The 26,025-nt window shown below is 41.7% G+C and overlaps 1 protein-coding gene across 21 annotated transcripts in view; it reads left to right on the top strand.

Annotated features, from left to right (window-relative positions):
- LOC146350257 (guanine nucleotide exchange factor DBS-like) overlaps window positions 1–26,025 on the top strand; it is a 166,066-nt gene that overhangs the window by 88,406 nt on the left and 51,635 nt on the right. For all 21 annotated transcript variants that reach the window (XR_014789220.1, XR_014789219.1, XM_084844589.1 and 18 more), the window contains 3 exons: window positions 1,859–1,973; window positions 17,426–17,516; window positions 23,633–23,752. Coding sequence is in view for 19 of the 21 variants with exons in the window: in XM_084844589.1 (XP_084700715.1) it covers window positions 1,859–1,973; window positions 17,426–17,516; window positions 23,633–23,752 (326 nt within the window). In the remaining 2 variants the exon portion in view is untranslated. The remainder of the gene's footprint in view (window positions 1–1,858; window positions 1,974–17,425; window positions 17,517–23,632; window positions 23,753–26,025) is intronic.

The raw sequence follows: 26,025 nt of genomic DNA, 5'->3' as shown, positions 1-26,025 counted from the left end.
TGTAGCCAAAGCAGCACCACACACACACCAGAGGGAGGCCTCTGCAGACCCAAGGAAACCTGAAGTTGAAAGATTTACCCAAAATCTTTAGGGGAGAAACCCTATGGGATGGGACACCTGAAAGCAGTTTAGTGTACGGTTCTGGTCGCTGCCCCTAAAAAAGGACATTGTAGAGCTGGAAAAAATTCAGAAAGGGGCAACTAAAATGATCAAGGGGCTGGAGCAGCTCACCTATGAAGAAAGGTTACAACAGCTGGGATTGTTTAGCTTGGAAACAGGTTGAGTAAGGGGAGACATGATATAATTGTACCAAATTATGCATGGTGTGGAGAAAGAAGATAGGGAGACATTTTTCTAATACTAGAATCCGGGGTCATCCCATGAAACCAGTTGGTGGGAAATTCAGGACAGATAAAAAAAAAACACCACAGCACATAGTTAAACTATGGGGTTCACCTCCCTAAAATGTAGTGATGGCCACCGATTTGGATGACTTTAAAGGGGGATTGCACACATTCATGGAGGACAAAGCTATCAATGGCTACAAGTCCTGATGGCTATATGCTGTCTCCAGTATCAGAGGCAGTATACCTATGTACACCAGTTGCTAAGGAACATGGGCAGGGAGGTGCTGTTGCACTCATGTCCTGCCTGTGGATTTCCTGTGGGTGACTGGTTGGCCACTGTATGAACAGAGTGCTGGACTAGATGAACTCTTGGTCTGATCCTGTGTCTCTTCTTATGTTCTTAAGCAGCACCATGAGGTCTGAGCATGCTCAGTGGGGGGGCACAGAATGCTGACTGACAGTTGAGAGTAACTCTGTTCTGGGTGGGAGGCGGAATAGAATGGAGTGGTGGGAAAAGCAGAAAATAGGGGAAGATGTGCACAGATGTAGATAATTTATTTTTTAATATTTTTGTTGTATATTTTCACTTTGTTACCCACCCTGGGATTTTTGCCGTGGATACCCATTTGGCAGGCCACGTTTTTAAGTTGCCAGCGGCACGTGGATTTTTGCACCCTTGGTCTAATCATTTTATAAACACAGCCATATCACTACTTCTTGCTACATCCCATTGTAGCAGGTTCTCCCTGCCCCCAGCAGTTTTGTGGTATTCTGCAACTTCAGGTTCACTGCAGGACTGAAAATCCAGAGATGTGCAAAAACTGAAATCAGGGAGAAACAAACTTGTATAATATTCGACTTTGTTTCAGTACACATTTACTTTCTGACCTGAGGTGGGACGAAATTTTTTCAAGCTGGTGATTTCCTCTGAAATAACGTTTCTCAATATCCATGCTCCTTGCACAAAGACAAGATAAGCCAAACTGAGGGTGTGGTGTCACTGGATGTTAAAGTCAAACAACCCATAAGCAAAGAGAAATACTATATCTTCCTTCCCTTTTGAACTGAAATATTCTAATATCTGAAGAATGATGCTAAACACGTTAAAATGCAGTTGGAAAGCAATAATATATCTGTGTGTCTATCATCATTTTATATTGATAATACTGTTATTGGCTTTGACCCCTTGGATTAGATCCAGCTACAAACAGAAATAAGTGAACTGGAACAAGTATCTGATGCAGGAACTGATACAAAGTATTCCAAAGTAATGGTTTGAAAGTGATGATAACAGAGATGTGAAGGACTGGAGGAAAAACAGAAAAATGTGTGGAGGTGTCTTTTTTTAAAAAAAATCAAGTATTTTTGGAAAAGGCAGGGGACATTTTTTCTGACACTTCCTGTTTCTTCTGACATTTTCTGCTTTTTCCCAGGCTGTCACATCACTATATCGTAATAACTACTTTCATTCCAGGGAATGAGTGGCAAGTAAACTTTGCTTTTCTTGTTAGGTGGGCGAGGAAAAGATGGCTGTCCTGTCATTACTTTTCCAGAATACTCAACATTCAGTGAAATTCCCGAGCAGGAGTTTCAGAATGTTCTGACATACCTCACTAATATCCCCAGGTAAGGCCTGTGCACAATGAAATAAGAATGTTTTAATGATAATGTTTACTTACCTACAATCATGCACTTCAGGGGGAGAATTCAGGAGGTTGTAAACAAGTTAATTAAAAAAGAGCCTTCTGAATATAAAGAAGGGGTTGATTTATCACTACTTTTAGGGAGCAAAAAGCCTTTGGAGCCCCTACAAAGAGAAATTTTGGGTTCAGAGGTTCTCTTGTCACTTTCCCTTATAGCTGTAAGAACCAGCATTCCAAGTCTGCTTCACAACTGTTGGGGGAAGAGCAGCAGTAGCCAAAAGCAATATTTCCATTGTAGAAATACCACAGTGCTGCTGAATGCCTTTGTCCTATCCCCAATTCTACTAAATAAAAAACTGTTTTGGAGAGAGGGTGTTGGAAGTCAGTCATAAACCACTTTATTACTGGGGCAAGAGCAAAGTCTCTCTCTCTCTCTCGTTCTCTCTCTCTCTTTCTCTCTCTCTCTCTCTCTCTCGCACACACACGTGCTCACACATGCGTGCGCGCACACTATAAAGCATAGTGATAACTTGATCAATGAGTGTTCTTAGAGTCGTATGCGTATTTTATTGTATTTTATAAGGAATTATGTGATTATACTAGTGATTTTGTCACTGTGAAAGACAAATATGTCTGAGATGTACTCTATTAAACCTCTTGTTCATGTGGTTCAGTGATGAAAGTGGACAGTTAAGGATTCCAGCAAAATATTTCTCACGTGTTGATTTTTGTACTCTCAGGCAGATACCAGCATACAAAAAACAAGCAAAACAACAACAAATGTAATCTGTGTCTCCTGCAAAGGGCTTTGTACATTTTTGTTTTCCGTTTGAAATGCACAATAGCAGCAAGTGAGAAAGGACTGGCATGTTCAGTCTTTTCAGGGAGAAGAAGGCTGTCATTTATACACATGTGTGCCCACCACAACTGCTGTGGCGTGAGTTCTATCACTGTAATTGGGTATTAAAATATAGTGCAAGATCCTGCCGTTGGACTACCAACAAGACATTGCGAGAGTTCTGGCAAAATGCAACACGTTGTAGTATATGTTTGGTCACCCAGGTTTCACTGCGGGAGCATTCTTGGACCAGCCGCTGTTCAGGAATTATTAGGAAGCTGTTTGTGGGAATCAGCTTCCCACAAGGCTGAGCCATATTGAACCATGCCTCCCAAAAGAAGGATTGAACCATGATAGTTAAAACCAGCTAACTTCATAGGAAGCTACTTCACACAACTGCTTCAAGCTGTTCAACCCACACAGCTAGTGAATATAGCAATCAGTTTTCATACTCTGGTTTGTAGGTGAGATTAGGTTGTATCCAATGGTGGTGTTCTGCCAGTGGAAGGGAACCACACGCAAAAAGAATCTCCCCTGCTCCCCGCAGCTCCCCCATGTGCCCTCAAATCTGCTCCAGAGGGTTGGGGGACCCTCCAGAGCAGATTTGAGGTGCATGCAGGGAGGGTCTATAGGGGAGAGGAGAGGATGGGAAAGTCCCATTGCACAAACTGACTTCTGTTTGCGCAAGGTTGGATCCAAGCCATGGAAACATTACCAAGTGATTGTAACGTCTGTCTTTAATAAGGAAATGCACCTTGGCAAAAGTCAGTGCTACTAAAGGCTCTTACGGAGTAGCTTTGTAAATTGCTTGATATAGGCATCTTCAAGGCTATTTTCCATTTAGTAGAAATGAAAATGGATCTTTGTGAGAATGATGTGGCAGTGTTTGCTTTAGCTTGCCAAAGAATTCGTCCTTGTGAATTGCCTAGAAATATCTGGTCTCGTGCCCTTTACAAGCCTATATTTTTAAATCTTTATAGTATGGTACACTGAGCTGTTAAATTGCATGCCAGTGCTAAAACACTGCCAGTGTGATTCCTGTCCTCAGTAAACAGTGTCATATAAATTATACATATTGGAAGCTTTCAGTAAGTAGCCCAGATCCATTCCCAGATTAATCCTATTACTACATAACTTTTCCAAAAATCAGGAAGTAAAAAAATAAGATAACAATACTATGGAGCATAGGAAAAAACTTAGGAGCTGCCTTATACTGAGCCAGACCATTGGTCCATCTACCCTGTATTGTCAACACCAACTGTCAGCGTCTCTCCAGGGTTTAAGAACATAAAAACATGAGCCATGCTGGATCAGACCAAGGGTCCATCTAGTCCAGCATTCTGTTCACACAGTGGCCAACCAGCTGTCAACCAGAAACCCACAAGCAGGACATGAGCGCAACAGCACCCTCCCACCCATGTTCCCCAGCAACTGGTGTACATAGGCTCACTGCCTTTGGTAGTGGAGGTAGCACATAGCCATCAAGACTAGTAGCCATTGATAGCCTTTTCCTCCAGGAATTTGTGCAACCCACTTTTAAAGCCATCCAAACTGGTGGCCATCACTACTTCCTGTGGTAGCAAATTCCATAGTTTAACTATGTGTTGTGTGAAGAAGGACTTCCTTTTATCTGTCCTGAATCTCCCACCAATCAGCTTCATAGGATGACCCTGGGTTCTAGTATTTTGAGAGAGGGAGAAAAATATCTCCCTATCCACATTTCCACACCATGCATAATTTTGTAGGCCTCTGTCATGTCTCCCCTTACCCTTCTTTTTTTCCAAGCTAAACAATGCCAGCTGTTGTAACCTTCTCTCATAGTGGAGATGCTCCAGCCCCTTGATCATTTTTGCTGCCGCTTTCTGCACGTTTTCTAGCTTGACAATATATTTTTTTAGGTGTGGTGACCAGAACTGTACATAGTATTCCAAGTGTGGTCACACCATAGATTTGTATAGGGGCAGTATGATGTTGGCAGATTTATTCCCAATCCCTTTTCTAATTATGTCCAACATGGAGTTTGCCTTTTTTACAGTGGCTGCACACTGGGTTGACATCTACATTGAGCTGTCCACCACAACCCCAAGATCTCTTTCCTGGTCAGTCACTGCTAGCTCAGATCCCATCAGGCTATACTTGAAGTTGGGATTTTTTTGCCCCAACGTGCATCACTTTACAGTTGCTTACATTGAACTGCATTTGCCATTTAGATGCCCATTTTCCCAGTTTGGAGTGATCCTTTTGGAGCTCTTCACAATCCCTTTTTGTTTTAACCACCCTAAATAATTTGTTGTCATCCATAAACTTGGCCACTTGACTGCTCACTCCTAATTCCAGAGCATTTATGAACAGGTTGAAAAGCATTGGTCCTAATACAGATCCCTGTGGGACCCCACTATGTATTCTCCCTGCACTGGGAGAATTTCCCATTTATTCCTGCTCTCTGCTTTCTCTTCTTTAACCAGTTACTGATCCATAAGAAGACCTGTCCTCTTATTCCATGACTGCTAAGTTTTTTCAGGAGTCTTTGGGGAGGGACTTTGTCAAAAGCCTTTTGGAAGTCCAAGTAAACAGTGTCTACCAGATCACCCCTGCCTACATATTTATTGACACACTCAATGAACTCTTAAAAGGTTAGTGAGACAGGAATTACCTTTGTGGAAGCCGTGTTGATTCTTTTTCAGCAGGGCTTGACCTTCTATATGCTTACTAATTTTATCCTTAATAATGCCTTCAATCCATTTACCCGGAACAGATGTTAAGCTAACCGGCCTGTAATTTCCCGGATCCCCCCTGGATCCCTTTTTGAAAACTGGGGTTACATTGGCCATCTTCCAGTCCTCTGGTATAGACACTGATCTTAGGGACATGTTACATATTTTGGTTAGAAGATCAGCCATTTCATATTTGAATTCTTTGAAAATTCTAGGATGGATACTTTCCTTATTCTTGTCAGTTCTTGCAAACACAATGCTGTGACTTTGGGAAGAACTAGATAATTATAAGCATCACAAAACACGGCCCCATGTCAAGTTCCCATCTCACTCTGTAAAATGTTATTGTACACTTACCTTATGTTCTAACATCAAGATGCAAAAGTTTCCCTCACCCCTGATCCACATCATAGGACATGGACTAAGTCGCATTACATTTCATGAAGGGTTAGAGTTGAAAATTGACACAGGTCTACTGTCTTTCGTGGCACTCAATATTTCTGATAATGTATCGTTCTGACCTAATTTTCTCAATGTTGTGAGTTTTTATAGTTTTTATAGTATTTTATATTCAGTTTTTGCACAAACCACTAGAGGCTGCTATAGGATGTGGAATATCAACTAGACATGAAACTGAATGAGAATGGGGAACTGGAAAGTTTTCTTGTTTCATGCTCCCAGAAATTTTCATGCTTTGAACCAGAAATGAGAATATTATTTGTGATTTTATGAGAAACTTGTCTGTTAGTATGCCTGAGAGTTTCCCAAACAGTACAATTTTACAGTTTTTCCCTACATGTTCACTCATTGTTTAATATTCTCATACTACTGTGGAAAGTGTTGAGATTTTTATGAATTCAAAGAGGTATATTGAGAGTTATTCTTCCGTCGTGGAGGATTCTTTCTGTTACTGGGAATGGTTTATATAAGAGGTAGATGGTGTTCATTGTTCCTGCTTCTCTATCGTAAGGCACTTAGTTAGCTTAATTTGGTTTATATATTGGTCATAACAATAAGAATAGTTACTATAAAATAGCATAAAATAAAAACAATGGGAATTATTATTACCAAAGGAAACTATTTTCTGATTTATTGAAAGCTGTTCCATAGGACTACACACTGGATATAAAATGTTCCAGCACCTTCTTATCCTTCTCCTCTGCCCTCCGCCATCATTGAAAATTATGTGTAACCAATTAAACTATCAAAATTAGTAGTTAACCAACAAAGCCTACAGTGCAACCCTGTTCATGTTTACTTAGAAGTAATTCCACTGTGTTTAGTGGCTCTTACTCCCAGGTAGTTGTACATAGGTTTGCAAATTTAGTCCATTAATTGATCAAAACAAAGGAATGAACAAAACAAATGAACCCACTCATAAATTTTTAAATAAATATATAGGTACACTTAAACATAATATTAATCAAACAGATGCTTAACTGATAGATAGATAGATAGATAGATAGATAGATAGATAGATAGATAGATAGATAGATATAGCAGAGCCACTGTAGTGTAGTGACAGCCAGTGTGGTGCAGTGGTTTGAATGTTGGACTGGGAGCCAGGAGATCCGGGTTCTAGTCCCCACTCGGCCATGGAAGCTCACTGTGTAACTTTGGGCCAGTCACAGACTCTCAGCCCAACCCATCTCACAGGGGTGTTGTGAGGATAAAATGGAAAGAAGGAGGATTACGTACACTGTTTTGGGGTACTTGGAGGAAAAAAGGTGGGATAGAAATGCAATAAATAAATAAATTTATTCGGGAACACTGACAATAGCTTATTTATATATTATTACATTTCTATACCGCCCAATAGCCAGAGCTCTCTGGGCTGTTCACAACAATTAAAACCACAAAATACAGCATAAAATATAATATAAAGTGTAAACATTGAAACTACAGTATAAAAGTAAAACCAAAATAAAACCTAGCAGCAGTGCAGAGATTTAAAATACAATAACAGATTTAAAACAACAGAACTAAAAGACTAAAATTCCTGGGCAAATAAGGTCTTCACCTGGCACTGAAAAGAGTACAACATAGGTGCCAGGCAAGCCTCTCTGGGAAGCTTATTCCAAAACTGAGGTGCCACAGCAGAGAAGGCCGTCTTTTTGGTAGCCACCCACCTCACTTCCTTTAGCAGGGGCTCCCAGAGAAGGATCGCTGAAGATGATCTTAGGGTCTGGGCAAGTAGATATGGGAAGAGACAATCCTTCAGGTAACCTGGCCCCAAGCTGTTTAGAGCTTTGAATGTTAATACCAGCACTTTGAATCAGGCTTGGACATGGAGTGGCAGACAGTGCAGATGCAAATGTATTAGCATAATATGATCGTGTTGGCAAGTCCCTGTTAACAATCTTGCTGCCCTATTTTGGACCAGCTGAAGTTTCTGGACCAAAGGCAGCCCCACATATAACACACTGCAGTACTCCAGACGAGAGGTTATGAGAGCATGGATAACTGTAGCTAGGCTATCTTTGTCCAGATAAGGATGTAGTTGGTATATCAACCTAAGCTGATAAAAAGTGCTCTGTGCCATCAAGTCCACCTGTGCCTTGAGTGACAGTTCTGGATCAAGAGCACCCTCAAACTACGAACCTGATCCTTTACGCTGAGTGGAACCCCCTCCATAACAAGTTGAACATCCCTTAGCCTGGCAGACAAACCACCCACTAACAGTAACTCTGTCTTGTCTGGATTGAGTCTCAGTTTATTGGCCCTCATCCAGTCCATTACTGTGCCCAGGCACTGATTCAGAACAGCCACTGCCTCACCTGGATTTGATAAAAAGGAGAGATAGAGCTGGGTGTCATCAGCATATTGATGACACCTCAGCCTACACTTCTGGATAACGTCCCCCAGCGGTTTCATGTAGATGTTAAACAGCATGGGGAAGATAATAAATCCCCGTGGAACCCGATAGTGTAGATGCCAAGGCACAGAGCAATAAGCCCCCAGTACCACCTTCTGGAATTGGGCATCCAAGTAGGGTTGGAACCACAGCAGTGCAATGCCTCCCAACTCCCAGCTCAGACAGAAGGATACCATGGTCAATGGTATCTAAAGCTGCTGAGAGGTCCAAGAGAATCAACAGGGTTGCACTCCCCTTGTCCCTCTCCTGGAAAGTTCATCCCAGAAGGCAACCAAGGCAGTTTCTGTTCCAAAACCAGGCCTGAAGCCCAATTGAAATGGATGTAGATAATCAGTTGCATTCAACAGCGTCTGAAGTTGTCCTTCAACAACCAGCTCAAGCACCTGGCCCATGAAGGGGATATTGGCTACCAACCTATAGTTGTTAACATCATCCGGGACCAGGTTAGGCTTTTTCAGGAGTGGCCTAATTACCGCCTCTTTTAAAGTGGCTGGCACCACACCCTCTCTCAAGGAGGATTTTACAACCTCCAGGACAGCCTGGATATCCCCGCCTTATTCAATGTAATAAGCTATTAAGGGCAAAGGACAAAAAGGTGGTTGACCGGACTTCGCCAAGCACCTTATCCACATCCACAGGCCTCAACAACTGAAAGTCATCCAATACAATTGGACCAGATGGTGCTCTGGTTGTTGTTGTTCAGTCGTTCAGTCATGTCCGACTCTTCGTGACCCCATGGACCATAGCACGCCAGGCCTTCCTGTCCTGCGCTCTCTCCCGGAGCATGCTCAAGTTCATATTCATCGCATCGGTGATGCTATCTAGCCATCTCATCCTCTGCCGTCCCCTTCTCCTTTTGCCTTCAGTCTTTCCCAGCATCAGGGTCTTTTCCAGAGAGTTTTCTCTTCGCATTAGGTGGCCAAAATAGTTGAGCTTCAGCTTCAGTATCTGTCCTTCCAATGAGCACTCAGGGTTGATTTCCTTTAGGATGGACTGATTTGACCTCCTTGCAGTCCAGGGGACTCGTAAGAGTCTTCTCCAGCACCACAGTTTGAAAGCATCAATTCTTTGGCCCTCAGCCTTCCTTATAGTCCAGCTTTCACAGCCATACATTACTACTGGGAAAACCATAGCTTTGATTAGACGGACCTTTGTCGGCAAGGTGATGTCTCTGCTTCTTACTATGCTGTCTAGGTTTGCCATAGCTTTCCTCCCAAGGAGCAAGCGTCTTTTAATTTCATGGCTACAGTCACCGTCTGCGGTGATCTTGGAGCCCAAGAAAGTAAAATCTGTCACTGCTTCCATTTCTTCCCCTTCTATATGCCATGAAGTGATGGGGCCAGATGCCATGATCTTCGTTTTTAATGTTGAGTTTCAAACCAGCTTTTGCACTCTCCTCTTTCACCCTCAACAAGAGGCTCTTTAGATCCTCTTTGCTTTCTGCCATTAGGGTGGAATCGTCTGCATATCGGAGGTTGTTGATAATTCTCCCGGCAATCTTAATTCCGACCTGTGATTCATCCAACCCGGCGTTTCTCATGATGTACTCTGCATATAAGTTAAATAAGCAGGGTGACAATATGCAGCCTTGTCGTACTCCTTTCCCAATTTTGAATCACTCGGTTGTTCCATGTCTGGTTCTGACTGTTGCTTCTTGACCCTCGTACAGGTTTCTCAGGAGACAGGTAAGGTGGTCTGGTACTCCCATCACTTTAAGAATTTGCCACAGTTTGTTGTGATCCACACAATCAAAGGCTTTAGCGTAGTCAATGAAGCAGAAATAGACGTTTTTCTGGAATTCTCTTGCTTTCTCCATGATCCAGCAAAAGTTGGCAATTTGATCTCTAGTTCCTCTGCCTCTTCGAAACCCCGCTTGTACTTCCGGTAGTTCTCTGTTCGCATACTGCTGAAGCCTAGCTTGTATGATTTTGAGCATCACCTTGCTGGCATGTGAAATGAGTGCAATTGTGCGGTAGTTTGAACACTCTTTGGCGTTGCCCTTCTTTGGAATTGGAATGTAAACTGACCTTTTCCAGTCTTGTGGCCACTGTTGAGTGTTCCAAATTTGTTGGCATATTGAGTGCAGCACTTTAACAGCATCATCTTTTAGGATTTTAAATAGCTCAGCTGGAAGACTGTCATCTCCGCTAGCTTTGTTGTTAGTAATGCTTCCTAAGACCCACTTGACTTCACTCTCGAGGATGTCTGGCTCAAGTTCATTGACCGCACTATCATGGCTATCAGGGACATTCAGATCTTTCCTGTATAGTTCTTCTGTGTATGCTCTGGACAGCTGTACTAATGGAACAGCATTAATTGCAGTTTGTGACGAATTTGAGAGACATTATCTTCAAAGTGCCATGCAAACTTGTCACAGCAGGCTACTGAAGGTTCCACCATTTCTCTCCCTGGCCCAGATTGTAGCAGACTATGAACCACTTGGAAAAGCTCCACTGGACAACACTGAGAAGATGCAATGGTGGTGCAAAAGAACTCCCTTTTTGCTATCATCACCACCACAGAGTAGGCTCAATATGAGCTCTAACCTGTGTTCGGTCAGACTCCGCATGAGTTTTTCTCTGCCTCCATTTTAGCTGTCTTCCCTTTTGCTTCATTACTTTCAGCTCAGATATATACCAGGGAGCTGGCTGGGGTTTGCTCAGATGGAGAGGCTGCTTGGGCTCAAATGTGTCAACTGCCCGAGTGACCTGGGCTTCAACAGGAGCATCAGCCATACCAACAGGAAAATCCCTCAGAGCCCTCTGGAATCCATTCGAATCCATTACCCTCTGGGGATGGGCCATTGTAATAGGTCCCCCACCCTTGCAGAGGGGAAAGCGTTTTGAGAGTCTAAACCTCAATAGGAAGTGATCTGACCATGACAAGGGGATAGATATTAATTCCCCCACTTTCAGATCACCATCTTCCTGCCCAGTCAAGAAAACCTGATCAAGCGTGTGTCCTCCTACATGTGCTGGGCTGAAGACATGTTGAGATATAGCCCCATGGTTGTCATGGTGGCCATGAGATCCCCCAGAACCAACTTCCTCGGGATCCTCAACACCAAATCTGAGACCACCTCTGTCAGCTGAGGCAGGGAGTCTGATGGGTAGCAGGGTAGACGGTACACCAGCAGAATCCTTAATCTGTCCCAGGTACCCAACACAAGATACTGACACTCAAGTTCAGAGTTTTGAATGAACAGGAAGCCTAGTTTACCAAGAAAGTGTAGATTTCATTTTTAGATTAGGATGAAACAATTTGTGTGGATCTTTCTGAATATTATTGTTCAGTGACTCATTTTTATTTTCATGGTGGTTATAAACAGCTGTACCCTCAGACGTGCAAGTCTTCAGCTGTCTTCACTGAAAATAACACAGAAACAGAATATGGCTTCAAGATATTGTTGTTCTCTGTCTAAACAGAAAAATCTCAGGATGTTTTTATACCAAGATGGCAGTAATTTTTACTTAAAGAGAATAATTCATGCTGCTTGCTTTGGGGCTATAAAATACTGAGGTAAATGTGAACTGAAAGTTCTAGTGAATAACATGACAATTATCTGTGTGGGGGATTCATTATAAAAAATGCATGAGGTTGTGAAAGGATTAGTGAGAAAAAACTGAATGATGGTGCAGAATATAGGCTTAAAGAACAAGAAACAAGAGATCGAGAACAAAAACAAGAGATCTTTGGCTATTGGGTGGTATAGAAATGTAATAAATAAATACATAAATAATGAACACTTTTAATCAGATTCTCTGAGGGCACAATCCTATGGCTGCTAGACAGTGGCTGGACGGCCATAGGACTGGTCGGCTTCCAGGAATCGACCTTGGAGCCCACGCTCCGAGGCCAGGTCCTGGAGAACCGCCTCCCCGCCCCTCCCCCGCTGCCTTGTAGGTGGCGCAGATTGCCATGCTCTGCGCTAGTAAGAGCAGCGTGGAGTGGGAGGAAAGGGGGCATTCCCAGGGGAAAGGCAGAGTTTGTAAGTGCCAGTATGACACTTCTTATGTGTCATCCAGCCTCCCCACCCCGTGCTCCAATGTCCCGTAGCTAGACAGCCGAAATCAGCCGTCTAGCCACAAATGCAGGGTAGCTGAAGCGCAGAGGAGAGGATCCCCTCTGTGCTTCTCCCTCCATGCATTGGATAGGCGGCCACCTCTGAGTTTGGAGGCGTCCGTCTATCTGCATAGGATTGCTTCCTTCAGCATTTTAGGCAGCTTAGACCGAGTCAGACCATTCAGCCATCTAACTCAGTATTGTCTATACAAGGGGTGGAGAACCTTTTTCAGCCAGCAGGCCACATTTCCTTGTGGTTGACTTCCGGGACCCGCGGGGCCAAAGGGAAAAGTGGGTGGGGACGCACATCCATATACCCACGCGCACACACTTGTGCACATCTATACATAACACACACATTCACATCCATTCTCTGTCTGTCTGTCTGTCTGTCTCTCTCACACACACACACACTCACACTCACGCACAGAGCAATTGAAATAAATTGGAAAGGCTTTCCATTGGAGTCAGTGGGAAGATTTGTTTCAAACCTGATTGCTGTGTAGTGCGGGGAGGGGGGAGTGGATTTGCACAGGGTGAGTCACAGCATGCAGGGTGGATAAGGTTAACCCTTTCCTCTTCTATGGAAAATGTAGGCAAAATATAAGGTCTGGTTTACATGTTTCAGAACTCCTACTGGTTGTACTATGTAGAAGTTAACATGAAAGCCACATGTAGCTTGTTAACATGTGATGATCTTCATCCTGGAAGGCCATGGCTAATCACAGGTTTGCAGTGTAAGTGCATAAGAGTGAAAAGCTCACATAACAAGTAATTGACACATATTATGGTCTATAGATAAGGCATTGTTGATTCCAAGAAGAAAATTTCATACATGTTGGTTGCAGATGTTACATTTCAAAAGATTTTCCATTTCAATTTTTTATTAACATCTGAATTGGGGTATCACCAAGAAGATTGCAATGACTTCAGTGATTTGAAAAATCAGAAAATCAGGGTTTTTTTGTAATCGTAGAAATAAGTCCTGTGATCCACCAAGAGTGGACCCAATCACTTTGGATGCTGCTCACATGAGATTTGAGTGTTGTGTTATTTGTGTGGGTTGTGAATCTTCATATGTGAATCTTCTCTCATTTAGCCACTCTAGTTTTTTTTGTGAATAAATGGTAAGGCAAAACAGTTATATTTCCACATGTGGATTACAGCATAGCTTTAAATGAGCAGAAATATGGGAGGCTAAAGTGTAGGCTATGACCAAATTGCTTAAAGGCTGGAGTCATCTCAATAAAGAGCAGTGTTCCCCTAAATACTTTTGCAATAATGTTATACTAGAATAAATATTTTAACTATAACTTTATTGACTTAAGAAAATACGAGCTTTGCAAAATTACTCAAAAGTATTTTGCAGTCATACAAGAGAAAATACTACAAAAAGGAACAAGGAGGTGTTCCTGGTATACTCATACCAGAAGAAATTCTTGCCACATGATTGAGGTCGTATTTGCCACCACCCATACCTTGGAGAATGCAGTAATCTTCTAAATGACTAACAGATAATTGATTTCACACACCCTTTGGGAAAGTTACTTTATAAAATCTCATGCATTATAAATTCCCACCCTTTCCCCTAGGTATGTGAGATCATACATCAGTCTTCCAAAGAAAAGGCAAAGGATATGACCTGTAAATGAAAAGTTTAGCAATTTCTCTATTCTGTGATTGGATGACTTAAATATTAGCATCCTGGTTCCCTAGCAACCTCGAGCAGAGCCTCAGATGTGTTTTTAGCTGAATGCTGTATACCAAAACACACCCTGCATGGCTAAAATGTTACCTTCAATGTTATGAGATATTCATGTTTATGGACTGAGTTTCATCACTGCTGGGCTAGATGAATCCATTTGCTAACTACTCTATAGAGTAGTTCAAACATTGTGGGTGTGCATTTATCTCAAAATGGGAGCGGTGTCCAGCTGGAAGAACCTATAGAATATTGGCAGCCTGGTCAGAATGGCAAGCACAATACAGTCTATTCTACGTAAGATCTGAATGTTGGATTGGGACTCAGGAGACCTGTGTTCTAGTTTCCACTTGGCCATGAAGCTCACTGGGTGACTTTGGACCAATCACTGACTCAGCCTGACCTCCCTCATGAGGGTGGTGTGAAGTTAAAATAGAGAGGAGCAGGATCATGTATGCTGCTTTGGACTCCTTGCAGGAAAGGTGGGATACAGTTGTAACAACTAAATAAATAGAGCTCCCTTCCATGAACTCATAAATAATATACTATCTAAGAAGTGGCTATCATGATAATTTGTGAAAATTCCATAAATTAATTATGCATCAGATTAAACAAATATGGGAATCCATCATATGTTAAACCACATTGTTTCATTACACAGTTATTTTTCTCTATCCTGACCCGTATCCAAATCTAATGTCGAATGAAAATTAGGACAAAGCAGAATAACTGTGTAATGAAAAAGCCATATTGTTGGTCTACAGCAGAAGAGTGGATGTGATTTTTGGGGCAGTGATATGGAGCTTCACAATATAGTTTAACATATACATATCACACATTTGCAACCCAGTGATCCTGATACAGATTTCCCTTACATTGCTGCTCATGGAGGCTGGGGAAAGAGTGATCTGTGTGAGGATCTCTGGGGGAGGGAGTAGACAGACAGGCGATGGGGCGGAGGATTTGGCAGGGGTGGCTGAGTCAGGGCACCCATGCGGGGCTGCTGCTGCTGCTGGTGCACTCCTGGTATAAACCATGGAATATGGGTTTAGAATTTTGGATAGTGAATAAGGCAGTTTTGATGTAAACCTCTCAAAGCAATTAGGATTGGGCTGGTGCAGGAGGACACCCATCCCTCCACCCCATCTATGCCATGATTCCTTCCTACCTTGAGGAACGCCATAGTTGTTCGTTTTGTCCAAACTGGCAAATTGTGTCTTGTATTTTTATTTTATTAATTTATTTAGAAATATATACCTTGCTTTGCTTTATAAAATAAACGGAAAGCAGTTTGTGGTTTGCAACCCTGATTTGCAGAGTGAGCAAAAACTATAATTTGAGCTGAAGGGGAAGAGTGCACGAGCTTTAGGTTCCTCAAAGCTTGTTCATGCTTTTGCATTAACTCTGAACCAGCCCAATAAAAGTGCTAATATACAACAGTTTATATCTGCTATTTATGCTTCCTTTTCTTCGAGTCATTGTTCGAGTCATAGGCATAGGTGCCTATCTTGAATCTCAGGTTCATCTTACACTTTAGGATAATATCTTTAATATTTGTTGGATGTTTTAGCTTACTATTACCCAACACAGTAGTACTTAGGCATTGTTGTTGTTGTTCAGTCGTTCAGTCATGTCCGACTCTTCGTGACCCCATGGACCATAGCACGCCAGGCCTTCCTGTCCTGCGCTCTCTCCCGGAGCGTGCTCAAGTTCATATTCATTGCATCGGTGATGCTATCTAGCCATCTCATCCTCTGCCGTCCCCTTCTCCTTTTGCCTTCAGTCTTTCCCAGCATCAGGGTCTTTTCCAGAGAGTTTTCTCTTCGCATTAGGTCTCAGTACTTAGGCATATGATGGGCTAAATGTGTAAATAAATGAATGAATGTGTGAAGCACAGATATACACTGGAAAAATGATAAGAGTATAAGTACAGAGCAAATTAATGCCCCTGATCATTATTCAGAATTGTGGTTGTGATTTTTTAAAAAAAATCCTAATATATTTTCCCTGAAATAATCAAAATATCAAATACTGTTTTAGAAACAAGAGATGAAGATAGTATTTCCATATTATATGACCAATACAGCAACATACTTACTACCACATGAAATTATATAAGTGTGTGTGATAGCATATGTATGTTGTTTTGTGTACATTATACCAATCCAAACTGTGATACTGTAATCAAAATCATGGATTATGTTAATACCGGATTTCTGCAGGGATTTCTGCATGCAAGAAGAGAGAGAGAGAGAGAGAGCGCAGTCACAAACATGCAGATATGACTGCACAAATCTATGTGCATTCCTAATATTAACATAATCCATGATTTTGATTACAATATTGTAATTTGACTTGGAATAATCTGCTCATACGTACACAAACCAATTAGAAATTCAAGTCATTCTGGCACAAGGTTGCCTGTCATTTCCATTACGTTGCAATTGGCTAGCAGTCAGCTGCTGGCATTACACAACTGGTTTGTATGTGAAAGTATAAAACAGGAGTGGATCTCTTTATTTGTACTCTGCGACTGTAGCACATGCAGCTGAACAGAGCACGAAAACAAAGATCCCCCCCAATGATTTCTCACGTTTATATTGTCATAGATATTCCCATTTCAGAAACAGTACCTCTTATCTCACCTCTGTGGTATATGTCCTAGGGAATTTCTGCCTTGATTTATCTCATCCTTCAAAGGTCTTGAAAATGCAGAAGACCAGAAATCTCAGATTCCTAGGATTAAATTGATGCATGGAATCTTGATCCTAAGAACTTGTTACTTCAAGGGATGAAAAAAACATGCATATCCACACACAGTGATTGGATAAAAACCAGTATATCAGCAAGAAAGTGTGAGAGGAAGAAAAATGGTTTTCATTCTGGAGTGGACATTATTGACACTTATTTAAAGGATGGATTATTGTACCAGAGAAAAGAGCAAGGGATACTGAAAAAATGAAGTGGAAGCATATTTGTATACCAGATTAATAAAGCCTTGCTACCTATGGAGAAGGGTAATGGATATTTTGCCTAGCTGAAGCTGCATGTAATCCATTTGGGAATGTCTCATTCTTCTAAAGGAGGTTATATTGTATTTGCTTTTACTTGGGATACTTAAATTAGTGGCTGGTAGAAAAGGGTCATTCTCACTGTAAGATATTGCCTGAGAATTTCAGAACCACTAGGATCATTTTCCATAATTGTTTCTTCCTTTTTTCCCCTCCCCCCCCTTCAAACTTAGTTCACAAGATGCTGGAATTGGATTTATACTTGTTATAGACCGCAGGCAAGACAAATGGACCTCGGTGCAAGCCTCTATACTGCGAATTGCGGTGAGCTGTTATACAATTAAGACTTTTGAATCCCTTGACAAACCTGCATAAATTGCATTAGAAAGGATTTTTGTTTTCGAAAGTGCTTGGATGTTACCATTTTGTCAAGTAGCCTCATATAATAATTGTCTGATTCTCATTTTAAGAACCGTACACAGCATGTTCAGTGGTCAAAAGTGTTACATATAGCATAGTTATAGAAGCAGAGATAATCTGTAGTAATATATCATGCATTAAAAAGCTCAAATTTGTAGAAGCTGCTGCATTATCATTCAGTGATGAAGTGAGTCTAACCTTTTATGATGACATTGATTTTAGGAAACTGGGCTTCAGATGGTATCATGATTCTAAATTGTGTATGGAGGTGGAGAAGCTGGGGGGAAAGTGATTTTTGCCTACAGGATCACTTGATTCTAAAAATGTATCTCAGTTAATGATGAATTAGCAAGTTTTAGTTAAAGCACAATTGGTATTTTACGAGAAAACTCCTAAGGTTCTTGCTTCATTAATATCTATTAGGATAGGCTAATTTGCATAGCTTCTAGCTTATAGTCAATAATATAAAAGAGTAACAGAATTGCTAAGTATTTCTTTTCTTTTATTACAGAAGCTTTATTTAGACTTCTGTAACAATGTAAAAAATCCTTCTCACTATAGCAATGTACTAGTGAAGTTTTCCCCTTGTTTCTTGTTGCCTTTCTGGCTAGCCTTGAGGGGCATTTATTTATTAGTACCTTAAAATATTTCACGGCAAATATAGTTCTACAACCAGTTCTGAGTGTGTATGTATGTATTCTTAGTTTTTTTATTACTATTATTCCTGGAAGGAAAAAGCCAATAAGAATGGAATCTAAAATCATTTATCATTTGGCAAGGCAGAGCCTAGATCTGTTAATTCCTCAAGGCTTCCCATGTTTCAGAAAAATTCTACAAAGGAAAATTTGGGTTGCTAGCTATTTAGTTTATGACAGGTTGAACCTTTTGATTACCTATTTACAGGAAGAATGTTGGTTCTAGAATAATATTCTAGTTATAAGCAGTAACAGAGCTGCCTTAGGTGTTTGAGGCAGATTCGAAAAACAGACTCCAGAGGCTTTGTGAATAGCTCTCCGTTTTCTAGATTCAGAGCTGGCTGTTTGTTTTCTATGATGCAAGAACATTAAGGTTGGTTGTAAAATTACTCTTGATTTTTATCTAGTGGCAATGTAAGTAACAGTGTCTGTATTAGTTCTAGAGGTAATGGCACTGAAAACGGAAACACTATTTAAGCTTGTAAGCCATGCAATATATTGGCCTGGTCCAGTTGTTGTTGTTGTTGTTGTTGTTCAGTCGTTCAGTCATGTCTGACTCTTCAGTCGTGACCCCATGGACCATAGCACGCCAGGCCTTCCTGTCCTGCGCTCTCTCCCGGAGCGTGCTCAAGTTCATATTCATTGCATTGGTGATGCTATCTAGCCATCTCATCCTCTGCCGTCCCCTTCTCCTTTTGCCTTCAGTCTTTCCCAGCATCAGGGTCTTTTCCAGAGAGTTTTCTCTTCGCATTAGGTGACCAAAATAGTTGAGCTTCAGCTTCAGTATCTGTCCTTCCAATGAGCACTCAGGGTTGATTTCCTTTAGGATTGACTGATTTGACCTCCTTGCAGTCCAGGGGACTCGTAAGAGTCTTCTCCAGCACCACAGTTCGAAAGCATCAATTCTTCGGCGCTCAGCCTTCCTTATAGTCCAGCTCTCACAGCCATACATTACTACTGGGAAAACCATAGCTTTGATTAGACGGACCTTTGTCGGCAAGGTGATGTCTCTGCTTCTTTCTATGCTGTCTAGGTTTGCCATAGCTTTCCTCCCAAGGAGCAAGCGTCTTTTAATGACGCTTCATGGCTACAGTCACCGTCTCCGGTGATCTTGGAGCCCAAGAAAGTAAAATCTGTCACTGCTTCCATTTCTTCCCCTTCTATCTGCCAGGAAGTGATAGGGCCAGATGCCATGATCTTAGTTTTTTTAATGTTGAGTTTCAAACCAGCTTTTGCACTCTCCTCTTTCACCCTCAACAAGAGGCTCTTGAGATCCTCTTTGCTTTCTGCCATTAGGGTGGTATCGTCTGCATATCGGAGGTTGTTGATAATTCTCCCAGCAATCTTAATTCCGACCTCTGATTCATCCAACCCAGCATTTCTCATGATGTACTCTGCATATAAGTTAAATAAGCAGGGTGACAATATGCAGCCTTGTCGTACTCCTTTCCCAATTTTGAACCACTCAGTTGTTCCATGTCTGGTACTTACTGTTGCTTCTTGACCCTCGTACAGGTTTCTCAGGAGACAGGTAAGGTGGTCTGGTACTCCCATCCCAGAATTTGCCACAGTTTGTTGTGATCCACACAATCAAAGGCTTTAGCGTAGTCAATGAAGCAGAAATAGACGTTTTTCTGGAATTCTCTTGCTTTCTCCATGATGCAGCAAATGTTGGCGATTTGATCTCTAGTTCCTCTGCCTCTTCGAAACCCAGCTTGTACTTCCGGTAGTTCTCGGTTCGCATACTGCTGAAGCCTAGCTTGTATGATTTTGAGCATCACCTTGCTGGCATGTGAAATGAGCGCAATTGTGCGGTAGTTTGAACACTCTTTGGCGTTGCCCTTCTTTGGAATTGGAATGTAAACTGACCTTTTCCAGTCTTGTGGCCACTGTTGAGTGTTCCAAATTTGTTGGCATATTGAATGCAGCACTTTAACAGCATCATCTTCTGGTCCAGTTATCACATTCCAAATCTCCCTTTCCTGGTTTGATATTTGGGGCTGAGACCCAACCTCTACCTTGTATTCAGTTTTTTGGGCAAAGAACGGGTCTCTTGTGACTAGCCAGGCCCCAGTGTCCACAACTGTGTCTTACAGTTTGAAATGTGCCCACTGGCACAAAAATGTTGGAGGCCCTGCCCTGTCCTAAACATTCCCTGTCCAATTGTACATATTTCCAAATGTATATACAGCCCCCACCCCACTGTCAGTGTTGATCCCTGATTTCAGAACAATGGTAGAAACAGACGTAGCTGCATCACTTGATGCTTTTATTGAATACTGCAGTTGGTGGCGTTAGTTCTGGCAGCAGGACACGTGGCCATTTGGTTCTCCAGTTTTCAGAGCTCCTAGTACAGCTGCTCTAGTCTTCCATAGTTACCTGCATCAAGGCTTTCTTTTTTCTGTCCTCAGCCATGATAGTTTATTTCCCACATGGGCCACCTGTTGTGTCCAGTGTTTACTTACCATCAGTGGTTCTGCCAGGTTTGAGGGAGTCCTTGGCAAGGTACCCATGGGGGGAGGGGGCTGCCCTGCATGCCACCCTGGATATTCCAGCCTGCTTTCTTCTCCTAATGCCCTGAGACCTTTTCTCCTTTCCCTGGCACCCTGGTCACTCTGCTCTCCTCATACATACACACACACACACACACTAGCTTATGAGGTGGTGGCGGGAAGCAGCCCCCTTTTTTTCCTTTTATAACAGCAAAATGCCTGCTGTTGATGCTCCAGCCATATTCGTCATCTTCATTTCCTCAGAGTGGTTCTTGTCCCAGGCCTCACATCACCAGGATACTGGAGGAGCAGGAGAAACATAACAAGATGTTGTGTGGCAACAGCAGTCGGTCCCAGTATTTGGATGCCTGTGCTGGGTATTGACACTGCACCTTTTTCTTGCCTCCAACCTCATCATCTGCCACCATTATGTCCTCTGCTGGTTGTTGAGCGGAGGCATGGGCTGTGGAGCCCTGAACATGTGTCCTAAAGTCCAACCCTAGTGGAGCTGCTGCTTACCATGTGTTGTCTTGCAAGAAGGTACTGTCCAACAGAGTGCAAGAGAGTTGTTAGGCTTCCACTTCTGCCTCCCCCTAGTTTCTTCTTTGGGGATGAAGGATGCTGTATAGCAAGTGATTGCCTCACACCCTGTTCTTTTGAAATATTCACTGTGGGAAGGAGCGGTTGGTGTTCATGAACTTGGCGATGCGGGGTTCTGTTTTCCTACCATGATGTTTTTTTGTCTTGTGTCATTTCTGAAGGTAGCTGATAGTTTTTAAAAATGGTTTGTAGCTGACTTTCTGTCACAATTAAGCAAAAATAAGCCATGGATTATTGACCTTTAAAGCTTTAGGGGGTAGCAGATTAGATACAGAGCAGTAACTCCTTGGGGAAACATAGCTTGATGAACCATGAAAGATCCATCTGTGAAGGAAATGGAAACCATGTCCTTCCAGGTGGAAGTGTTTACGATACACATTTTGGAACCCATCAGTTCAGTATTTGCTCAGAGTCGTAGTATGATGTGATATGTTTCATTGATATGCTATGGAATGTAGCCCACACTTTAACCAATATTCCAGAAACTGTTTTTTAGCCCCAAGCTACTCCATTAAACTCTGGAAAGTAGAAATATGTACTCCATTAGGAAAAAATATCCTGACAACCTCCCAAAAGGACAAGTTGTTATAATCAATTTTGCATAAGGTTTTCTGACTTGTGTACACTGATATTTAAAACTGCTGGATTTAGCTGCTGTGAGATATTTTTTTTTAACTCTCATGTGCTGGAGGCATGTGCAGCACCCTGTAATGTCCCAGTCCTTAAGTATGGGTCAGCAAAGAACCTTTCTCCATTCTCCAGTCCAGTTGGAGTATCTACTTTTTGCGTGTCTGACCCAACTCTTGTTAATTTTAGAGCTTGGTGAAATGAGGTAAAGGCAATCAGTAGGCAGCAGAAGCAGAGCCTCCAGTGAGCAAAGTTGACCCAAAAGCTTGTCACCTGATCTGGCCTGATCTGTTGGTATAAAGAGGCTTTTTTCCTGGTGTGACTAGTTTCCTGGCAGTTTCTTAAATTCTGTGCAGTACTATAGCCACACCTACATACTCTGGGCAATATCCAGCTGTGTCATTCCACTAGATCAAATGACATTCTAAACTAGGAGGAGAATCCCACTAAAATTTTATTTACACAAGCATGGCTGTGCAAGTGTAACCCAAAAGCACTTGCACAACAGAAAGATTCAGCAGAGCTATGCTAGTGTTGTTTGAGTTTGCTGAATGACAGCATTGGATACTGCCCAAAGTTCACTGTATGATGTCATTTCTGTCCGTCTCAGAAATGAAGGTGATCTATTCTTCAATGTATATTACATAGACTCTGTAAATATTTTACATTAGTATGGGCTTGTGCTACCTTATTCTGCGAACTACCTTTAAGGATTGTCAGGAGCCAAAATGGTGGTATAGGTATTAAACAAAATACTAGCCAACAGAAAACTGTATTTCCCCTTGTCGTGAGTTTCATCAGGTTTTACACTTGGGATGACTCGTGAAATGTTTGATTCAATTAATGTTGCGATTACTCTAGGTCTCCTTCCTTCTGTTGCAGATAAATTGAGGGTTCTGTCCATGATGGCTCACAGAAAAATTTAATTAAAACAAAAAACAAACAACTGGAAAGGGTTGGCAAAGTCATTAAAAGTTCAAATAAACTACTTCACAGTGTTATATTGTCATAGAGTACATAACTTGTTTTAATATATTGTCAAGCCAGTCATGTTCAGTGTAAATATAACATCACTAATGGTCAGAAACACAGTTATGAAATATGGATTCAATTTAGGTAGTGTACTAAGTCTGCTTCAGGACATTTATCTATGATTTAGTGTGATGCTTTGAATTAACAAACCATGGTTTGTGATCAGCTAGAAAACTAGGCTCAGAAGCTGAGTTTGAACTGGGTTTGCAATTGTTTGAACTGGGTTTGCAAACCATGGTTTGGGCTAAATAGTTTTTTTGCATGATACCTGAATTAGCAGGCCACAGTTGCAACCGTTTCCCCTGCACCATAAAATGAAAGCAGACAAGCAGCTCTAAACTATGTTTTGCTTATATGATTGTAAGCTCAGACTATAGTTTGGGTTTTACACTATCATTAGTGCAAACCATGAATTGGTTTGAGACGTACATTGAGTTGTTGATCCAATCTATGTCGTTCTTTAACATGAAACATTTTAAGATGACCTGATTTAGGATTAATTACTAATAACTATTTCTAAACTGATAATATAAATTAATGTTAAGATAACAAGCCTGTTTAATGATTTTTGCAGGCATCATTTCCAGGAAACTTGCAGCTAGTTCTTGTTTTGCGCCCAACAGGATTCTTGCACAAAACTCTCTTCGACATTACATTCAAATTCCGTAGAGATGACTATAAGATGAAGCTACCGGTTAGTGCTTAATTCATTTACTTCTGTTTTGTGATGTGTGACTTTGGGTAGACTGGTTAATAGCATACTGGAACAATAAAAAGTGCAGCTTTAATATATTGCTTCTTAGTGCAAGGTATTTTTACATCAGGAATATATGAAATGACATTTTCATAGACAAATTATAGCTTTAAAATATGCACGTTGTGTTCCATTAAGAATTTACTTTGCCCTGTGTTTATATACAAGGGCTGTAGCTCCATGGTAGAGCACATGCTTTGCCTGCAGAAGTTCTGAGGTTCAATCCCTGAAATTCCCAGGTAGGGCTAGGAAAGAATCTTGCCTGAAACCTTGGAGAATCACTCCCAGTCAGTGTCAATAATCATAGGCCAGATGGATGAATTGTCTGACTAAGCTAAATACTAAGGAGGGGTCCCCAAATAGTAAGAAAACACCTTAAATAATTGGTGCCAGTATGAGAAAATTTACAGGATTACACTGTAAAATTTACAGTGGACATAGTCAACCAATTACAAAGTAGCAACATGAACCCATAGCAAGTGAGTAAATATGACTCAGTATAAGACAACTTCCCATGAAATTAGGTGGTTTGCTAACAAATATTGGGTAGTATCCTGTGCTGTACATATGCCAACAGGAAACAGGGCTAGTGCAACAGGAAGCTAGTGGTTATTAACGCAACCTGAATTGAGGGAAGTCAGCAGAACCCACAGAAGAGAGTTCTGCTGACCTGTTCTGATCCAGGAGCAAGCATTTTACACTCATTTCCAGGGATCCTTTATAAGGTGCTAACTTCACAAGCAGTGGTATCCACAGGCACAACACAATCAAGTGGAATGCAGCAGCCACATTGGATACTGCCCAATGTGTGTAGTTTTGAAAGCACAAATATTTTACGCCATACTGTATTTTTTCAAAGACATGAATGAGTACAAGTAACTGTTTTGAAGACGTACATTACCACAGCGAGCACACAGGGGCATAGGGAGTGGATTTTTGTAGCATTTGTACACATAAAGCATATTTTACCATGCCTCTGCTTTACATTTGAGTAGGTATAAATTAGTGATTAAAATCATTCGCAACTTTGGGTAGATGCTATAAATACCTCCCCCAATGGTTGCATGTCAACATGGCAAGTCACTACTTCTTAGTTGGCTACTGTGTCCACCCATTCTTGTAAATTTTCTCATAGTGGCAACAATTATTTACATTTGCAAACATGCTTGGTTTTTTTTCTCATACATGAATATAGAATCATAGAATAGTAGGGTTGGAAGGGGCCTACAAGACCATCGAGTCCAAACCCCTGCTCAATGCAGGAATCCAAGTCAGAGCATCCCTGACAGATGGCTGTCCAGCCTCATCTTGAATGCCTCCAGCGTGGGAGAGCCCACTACCTCCCTAGGTAATTGGTTCCATTGTCGTATTGCTTTAATAGTCAGGAAATTTTTCCTGATGTTCAGCCGGAATCTGGCTTCCTGTAACTTGAGCCCATTATTCTGTGTCTTGCACCCTGGGATGATCGAGAAGAGATCCTGGCCTTCCTCTCTGTGACAACCTTTCAAGTACTTGAAGGGCGCTATCATATCTCCCCTCAGTCTTCTCTTCTCAAGACTAAACATGCCCAGTTCTTTCAGTCTCTCTTCATAGGGCTTTGTTTCCAGTCCCCTGATCATCTTTGTTGCCCCCCTCTGAACCCTCTCCAGCTTGTCTGCATCCTTTTTAAAGTGTGGTGCCCAGAACTGGACACAGTACTCCAGATGAGGCCTAACCAGTACTGAGTAGAGGGGAACTAGTACGTCCCAGGATTTGGAAGCTATGCTTCTATTAATGCAGCCCAAAAGAGCATTTGCCTTTTTTGCAGCCACATCACATTGTTGGCTCATATTCAGCTTGTGATCGACAACAATTCCAAGATCCTTCTCGCTTGTTGTGTTGTTGAGCCACGTATCCCCCATCTTGTAACTGCATTTGGTTTCTTTTTCCTAGGTGCAGAACTTGGCATTTATCCCTATTAAATGTCATTCTGTTGTTTTCTGCCCAGCACTCCAGTCTATCAAGATCACTTTGAATTTTGTTTCTGTCTTCCAAAGTATTAGCTGTCCCACCCAATTTTGTGTCATCTGCAAATTTGATCAGCATTCCCTGCACCTCCTCCTCCAAGTCATTAAAAAAATGTTGAAGAGCACTGGGCCCAGGACTGAGCCCTGCGGTACCCCACTTGTTACCTCTCCCCAGTTGGAGAAGGTCCCATTGATAAGCACTGTTTG

This window comes from Heloderma suspectum, chromosome 3 (genome assembly GCF_057233095.1).
Source record: "Heloderma suspectum isolate Gila_16-S chromosome 3, 16-S_ref, whole genome shotgun sequence".
Lineage (NCBI taxonomy): Eukaryota > Metazoa > Chordata > Lepidosauria > Squamata > Helodermatidae > Heloderma > Heloderma suspectum.
The sequence above is the reverse complement of the archived record's forward strand: the minus strand, read 5'-3'. Positions and strand labels throughout refer to the sequence as shown.